Source organism: Oratosquilla oratoria, chromosome 38 (genome assembly GCF_046742065.1).
Source record: "Oratosquilla oratoria isolate Oo_2021 chromosome 38, ASM4674206v1, whole genome shotgun sequence".
Classification (NCBI taxonomy): Eukaryota; Metazoa; Arthropoda; class Malacostraca; order Stomatopoda; family Squillidae; genus Oratosquilla; species Oratosquilla oratoria.
Window position 1 is genome coordinate 42,108,337 of NC_134814.1, and position 7,500 is coordinate 42,115,836.

The following is a 7,500-nucleotide window of genomic DNA, read 5'->3' on the forward strand; positions in this document are numbered from 1 at the left end:
TTTATTTATTTATTGTCTATTTATCTATCTATATATTTAACTATTTATCTATTTATCTATTTATCTATTTATCTATATATCTATTTATCTATTTATCTACTTCTCTATTGATCTATTTATTTATTTATCTATTTATATATGTATCTATCTATTATTTGTCTATTTATCTATTATCTACTTATCTATTTATCTATTTATCTATTTACCTATTAATTTATTTATATATTTATTTATTTACATACTTATCTATCTATCTATCTATCTATCTATCTATCTATCTATCTATCTATCTATCTATCTATCTATCTATCTATCTATCTATCTATCTATCTATCTATCTATCTATCTATCTATCTATGTATTTATTTATCTATCTATCTGTTTATCTATTCATCTATTTATCTATTCATCTGTATATCTATATATCTATTCATCTAATTATCTATTTATCTATCTATTTATTTATTTATCTATCTATCTATCTATCTATTTTTCTATTTATCTATTATCTATTTATCTGCTTATCTATTTATCTATTTATCTATGTGTCTATTTATCTATTTATCTATTTCTATTCATCTATTTATTTATTTATCTATAAAATCTATTTATCTATTTATCTATCTATCTGTTTATCTATCTATCAATTTATCTATTTATCTATTATCTATTATTTATTTATCTATTTATCTACTTATCGACATATCTATCTATTTATCTTTTTTCTATTTATTTATCTATTTATCTATCTATTTATTTATTAATATTTTTATCTATTCATCTATTTATCTACTTATCTATTTATCTGTTTATGTATTTATCTATTTATCTATTTGTCTATTTATTCATTTATCTATTCATCTATTTATTTATCTATTCATATATATATTTATCTATTTATCTATTTATCTATTTGTCTATCTATCTATTTATCCTTTTAACTATTTATCTATTTATCTATTTATCTATTTATCTATCAATCTATTTATCTATTTATCTATTTATCAATTTATCTATTCATTTATTTACCTATTTATCTATTTATCTATTTACTTGTCTATTCATCTATTTATCTATTTATCTATTTATCAATTTATCTGTTGATCTATTTACCTATTCATATATTTACCTATTTATCTATTTACTTATTTACCTATTTATCTATTTGTATCTTTATCAATTTATTTATTATTTATTTAATTATCTAGTTATCTAGCTATCTAATTATGTATTTATCTAATTGTATATTTATCTGTTTACCTACTTATCTTTTTATTTATTTGTCTACTTATATATTCATCTATTCATCTATATATCTACTTATCTATGTATCTATTTATCTATTTATCTATGTATCTATTTATCTATTTATCTACTTATCTATTTATCTATTCATTTATTTATTTATTCATTTTTTATTGATCTATTTATCTATTTATCTATTTATCTAATAATGAATTTATCTATTTATCTAATAATCTGTTTATCTATTTATCTATTTATCTATTTACCTATTTACTTACTTATTTGTCTATTCATTTAGTTATCTAGTTATCTTGTTATCTAGTTATCTGTTTATCTATTTATCAATTTGTATATTTATGTTTACCTATTTATCTTTTTTAGTTATTTGTCTACTTATATCTTTATCTATTTATCAATTATCTATTTATCTACTTATCTATTCATCTATTTGTCTATGTATCTATTTATCTATTTATCTACTTATCTATTTAGATATTTATCTATTTATTGATCTATTTATCTATCTATCTAATAATCTGTTTATCTATTCATCTAGTTATCTAGTTATATATTTATCTATTTATCTATTTATTTATATATTTATCTAGTTATCTAATTATCTAGTTATCTATTTATGTATATATTCATATATTTATCTATTTATCTACTTATCTATTGATCTATATATCTGGTTATCTATTTATCCATTTATCTATTTGTCTATCTATTTATATATTTATCTGTTTATTTATTTATCTATTTTTCTACTTATCTATTCATCTATTCATCTATTTATCTGTTTATCTGTTTATCTGTTTATTCATCTATTTATCTATTTATTTATATATTTATTTATTGATCTATTTATCTATTTATATATTTATCTATATATATATTTATCTATTTATCTATTTATCTATGTATCTATTTGTCTATTTATCTATTTATCTATGTATCTATTATATATTTATCTACTTATTTATTTATGTATATATCTATTATCTATTTATCTATTTATCTGTTTATGTATTTATCTATTTATCTATCTATTCATTTATGTATTCATTTATTTATTTATTTATTTATCTATTCATTTGATTATTTTCTGCCTCCAACATCAATACAGACCAAAAGGTCTTCTTCGAAAGAATTTTGATTTTGTAATTGTTTGTATTGTAATAATTTTCGTTTACATACAAAATCCATTTCTTCCATATTGAAGCATCTCTCTTTTTCTCCTTTTCGTTCTCTACTCTCTTCACCTTTTCTCTCCTTTGATTTCTCTCGGTCTACGTTGTTGCTCCTTGATAATGATTTTCTTATAGTTTTTGTGTTACTATAAAAACATTTCCTCTTAGTTTTGACCTTCTAGTCTTCTTTATTTTTTTTTTCAAGAATTGCCCTTTTATCCACTCTATTGATTTCAACAATAGTTCCGCTTCTTCCCAATTTCTCGTTCTTTAGTCTGAAAGAAAAAAGAATAACGAAATCCTCCTCTGTCTTCAACTCTTCAACTCTTCTATTCACTCTCCTTTTCTTACTGCTGCTTCTTCTTCTCCAGTTTCTTTAGTTTTTACCTTCTCTTCTCTTTCCTTTTTGTCTATATCCTTTTTTTTTCTTTCAATTTTTCTCTTTTTACTTCACGTGTCGTATCCCAACTTTCTTCATCCCGATTTTCATAATCACATTCTTACAGTTTTCTGTTAATTATCTCCGTATCTTTGATTTTTCTACTCTTTTTTTCATTCTCATATTTACGTTACCACACATATATATATCACTATACCTATCCTTCTACGATGGAATACAATTACAGTGTACGTTGGTAAGGGACTGGTCTATCCACAATAAGGTCGCTGCATAAAAAAAAATTCCATACACTTTGCTTTTTTTAGCTAAAAATTTCACTAATCATCTATCTCTTTTTATCTTTTCTTGTCTTTCTATGTTACAAAGGATTACAAAGGGCAAACATACCTGCAGGAGACATTCTGGTTCATAACTAGGTCGGATGCGGAAAAAATAAGATAAATAGATAATGATAAATAATAACCAAAGAAATAAATAATGTATAGTAATAAATGAACAGATAAACAATAGGAATACATAGTAAATAGTAAATAAATTAATAACAAGAAATACACTGATAAATCATAATAAATAAAAAGAAACTAGTAAATAAGATACAATAAGATAAATGACAGGCATTACAGCATTTTGCTTAGGTGTTTATCTAAATGAATCTTAAAACTTCGAACTGTACTACATTGCACTGCCTCTGAAAGAAGTTTATTCCATTCATTTACTACACGGTTGGCGAAGTTGTTTCCACCCACTTCCAAATTAAATCTATTTCCTGACAGTTTGAGATAATTATTTCTTGTCTGACTCGCATTTACTGTGAAAATTTCTTTACTTCATATTGTCAATTTCCTTTAGAATCTTAAAGACCTGTATCAAATCACCCCTGAGTCTACGTTTTTTTAGGGGAAATAGATTCATCTCTTTTAGTCGATTTCAGTATTATTTATTTCTAATATTTGGTATTGGTTTTGTGGCTCGCCGTTGTACTTTTTCCAATCTGTCAATGTCTTTAATGAGATTCGGTGACTATACGGATGCAGCATATTCCAAATGTGGACGAACTAATGGTCTACATAGCGCAATCAGTCCTAGAATCTTATTTGCGGAAATACACAGTTTAGATGATTTGAGATCGTTACTAATAATCACACAGAGATCCTTTTCACTATCCCCTTTTGTTAACGAATTTCTAAATAATTTGTAATCGTGATTTTTGTACCCATTATACTCTTAATGAAAAATAAAGACATTTGGTTTCCAGAATAAATGCCTTACGTCTCTAATGTGTTAAGAAGTCTTAGGGAACAGATTGTGTTGATTCTTGTGCACATGGAAACATGGGTAGTATTACTGATGGTGCTTAAGAAGTCTTAGGGAACAGATTGTATTGATTCTTGTGCACATGGAAACATGGGTAGTATTACTGATGGTGCTTAAGAAGTCTTAGGGAACAGATTGTGTCGATTCTTGTGCACATGGAAACATGGGTAGTATTACTGATGGTGCTTAAGAAGTCTTAGGGAACAGATTGTGTTGATTCTTGTGCACATGGAAACATGGGTAGTATTACTGATGGTGCTTAAGAAGTCTTAGGGAACAGATTGTGTTGATTCTTGTGCACATGGAAACATGGGTAGTATTACTGATGGTGCTTAAGAAGTCTTAGGGAACAGATTGTGTTGATTCTTGTCCACATGGAAACATGGGTAGTATTACTGATGGTGGCTTAAGAAGTCTTAGGGAACAGATTGTGTTGATTCTTGTGCACATGGAAACATGGGTAGTATTACTGATGGTGCTTAAGAAGTCTTAGGGAACAGATTGTGTTGATTCTTGTGCACATGGAAACATGGGTAGTATTACTGATGGTGCTTAAGAAGTCTTAGGGAACAGATTGTGTTGATTCTTGTGCACATGGAAACATGGGTAGTATTACTGATGGTGTCTTAAGAAGTCTTAGGGAACAGATTGTGTTGATTCTTGTCCACATGGAAACATGGGTAGTATTACTGATGGTGCTTAAGAAGTCTTAGGGAACAGATTGTGTTGATTCTTGTGCACATGGAAACATGGGTAGTATTACTGATGGTGCTTAAGAAGTCTTAGGGAACAGATTGTGTTGATTCTTGTGCACATGGAAACATGGGTAGTATTACTGATGGTGCTTAAGAAGTCTTAGGGAAGAGATTGTGTTGATTCTTGTGCACATGGAAACATGGGTAGTATTACTGATGGTGCTTAAGAAGTCTTAGGGAAGAGATTGTGTTGATTCTTGTGCACATGGAAACATGGGTAGTATTACTGATGGTGCTTAAGAAGTCTTAGGGAAGAGATTGTGTTGATTCTTGTGCACATGGAAACATGGGTAGTATTACTGATGGTGCTTAAGAAGTCTTAGGGAACAGATTGTGTTGATTCTTGTGCACATGGAAACATGGGTAGTATTAATGATGGTGCTTAAGAAGTCTTAGGGAACAGATTGTGTTGATTCTTGTGCACATGGAAACATGGGTAGTATTACTGATGGTGCTTAAGAAGTCTTAGGGAACAGATTGTGTTGATTCTTGTGCACATGGAAACATGGGTAGTATTACTGATGGTGTCTTAAGAAGTCTTAGGGAACAGATTGTGTTGATTCTTGTGCACATGGAAACATGGGTAGTATTACTGATGGTGCTTAAGAAGTCTTAGGGAACAGATTGTGTTGATTCTTGTGCACATGGAAACATGGGTAGTATTACTGATGGTGCTTAAGAAGTCTTAGGGAACAGATTGTGTTGATTCTTGTGCACATGGAAACATGGGTAGTATTACTGATGGTGCTTAAGAAGTCTTAGGGAACAGATTGTGTTGATTCTTGTGCACATGGAAACATAGGTAGTATTACTGATGATGCTTAAGAAGTCTTAGGGAACAGATTGTGTTGATTCTTGTGCACATGGAAACATGGGTGTTACTGATGGTGTTTAAGAAGTCTTAGGGAAGAGATTGTGTTGATTCTTGTGCACATGGAAACATGGGTAGTATTACTGATGGTGTCTTAAGAAGTCTTAGGGAACAGATTATGTTGATTCTTGTGCACATGGAAACATGGGTAGTATTACTGATGGTGCTCAAGAAGTCTTAGTGTACAGATTGTGTTGATTCTTGTGCACATGGAAACATGGGTAGTATTACTGATGGTGATTAAGAAGTCTTAGGGAACAGATTGTGTTGATTCTTGTGCACATGGAAACATGGGTAGTATTACTGATGGTGTCTTAAGAAGTCTTAGGGAAGAGATTGTGTTGATTCTTGTGCACATGGAAACATGGGTAGTATTACTGATGGTGCTTAAGAAGTCTTAGGGAACAGATTGTGTTGATTCTTGTGCACATGGAAACATGGGTAGTATTACTGATGGTGCTTAAGAAGTCTTAGGGAACAGATTGTGTTGATTCTTGTGCACATGGAAACATGGGTAGTATTACTGATGGTGCTTAACACTGTGTCTGTACTATGGAGAGTAGACCAATGCCTCACATCTATACCTCCTCCTCCTCCTCCTTCTTCTCCTCTTACTCCTACGTCTACTTCTTCTCCACTTTCTTTTCCTCCTTTTCTTCTCCTTTGCCTTCTCCTTCACCTTTTTCTCGTTTCTTCCTTTTCCTTCTCCTCGCATGCTTCCTAATTTTCCTCCTCTCCCTCCTCTTCGTCCTTCTCCTCATTCTCCTCCTCCTCTTCGTGTTCTTCCTTATTTTGTTCCTGTTCCTCCTCTTTCTACTTCTCCTCCTCCTTATTCTCCCATTTTTCTTATTATGTCATCTGCTCTCCCTCTTCCTTTACGTATTCCTCTTTGTTTTCCTTCATCTCTGCTCCCTCTTCCTTCTCCTCCTCCTCCTCTTTCAGCCTCTCCTCCTCCTCTTCCTCTTTCAGTGTCTCTTCCTCCTCCTCCTCCTCCTCCTCCTCCTCCTCCTCCTCCTCTAGTACCTATTCCTTCTCCTCCTCCTCCAGCCCTTATTCCTCCTCCTCTCCTCCAGCCCTTATTCCTCCTCCTCCTCCTCCTCCAGCCCCTATTCCTCCTCCTCAGGCCACTCGTCCACCTCTTCCACCTCCTCCTCCAACTCCTCTTCCTCCTCCTCCAACCCCTCGTCCTCCTTTTCTTCCACCTCCTCCTCCATCCCGTACTTCTCCTCCTCCTCTTCCTCCTCCTCCTCCTCCCCCTCCTCCTCAAGCCGTGAGCCACCATCTTGAGACCCACCCGAGACACCTGAGCTGACTGCTTCTTATTTCTTCCTTTTCGTCTTGTCTCGTTCCCATTCCTTCTCTTCTTTCGCCTCGCGAATCTTTCAGTTTCGTCATGATTTGAACGTTGCTGTTGAAACCTCCTACACGCCTTACCTTTCTTTCCTTACTCTGTTGTTATTGTCTTCTTGTTCTTCCTGTGGTCGTGTTATTGCCCGAGTTGTTCTTGGCTGCGTGGTTGTTGATGTTTGGATTCCTCGTCTCTGTGTTCTTCATGTTCTCGATTGTAACTACGATTCCTCTTTCCTCCTATTCCTTCTCTTTTCTTTCGTTTATCTTTTTTGTCTCTCAGTTCTTGTTCTTTATCCTCTTCGCCTTTTATTTCGGTCTTTTTACTTCTTCCTCTTTATCATCATCGTAGCATTGTCACAAACCACCACCACCACC

At 31.8% G+C, this 7,500-nt stretch overlaps 1 protein-coding gene across 1 annotated transcript in view; it reads left to right on the forward strand.

Moving 5' to 3' along the window:
* The window catches only part of LOC143019913 (uncharacterized), a 10,125-nt gene extending 5,483 nt beyond the window's left edge, over positions 1-4,642 (forward strand). The window contains exon 2 of the mRNA XM_076175890.1: positions 4,503-4,642. Coding sequence (XP_076032005.1) covers positions 4,503-4,642 — 140 coding nt within the window. The remainder of the gene's footprint in view (positions 1-4,502) is intronic.
* Positions 4,643-7,500: the final 2,858 nt, after the last annotated feature.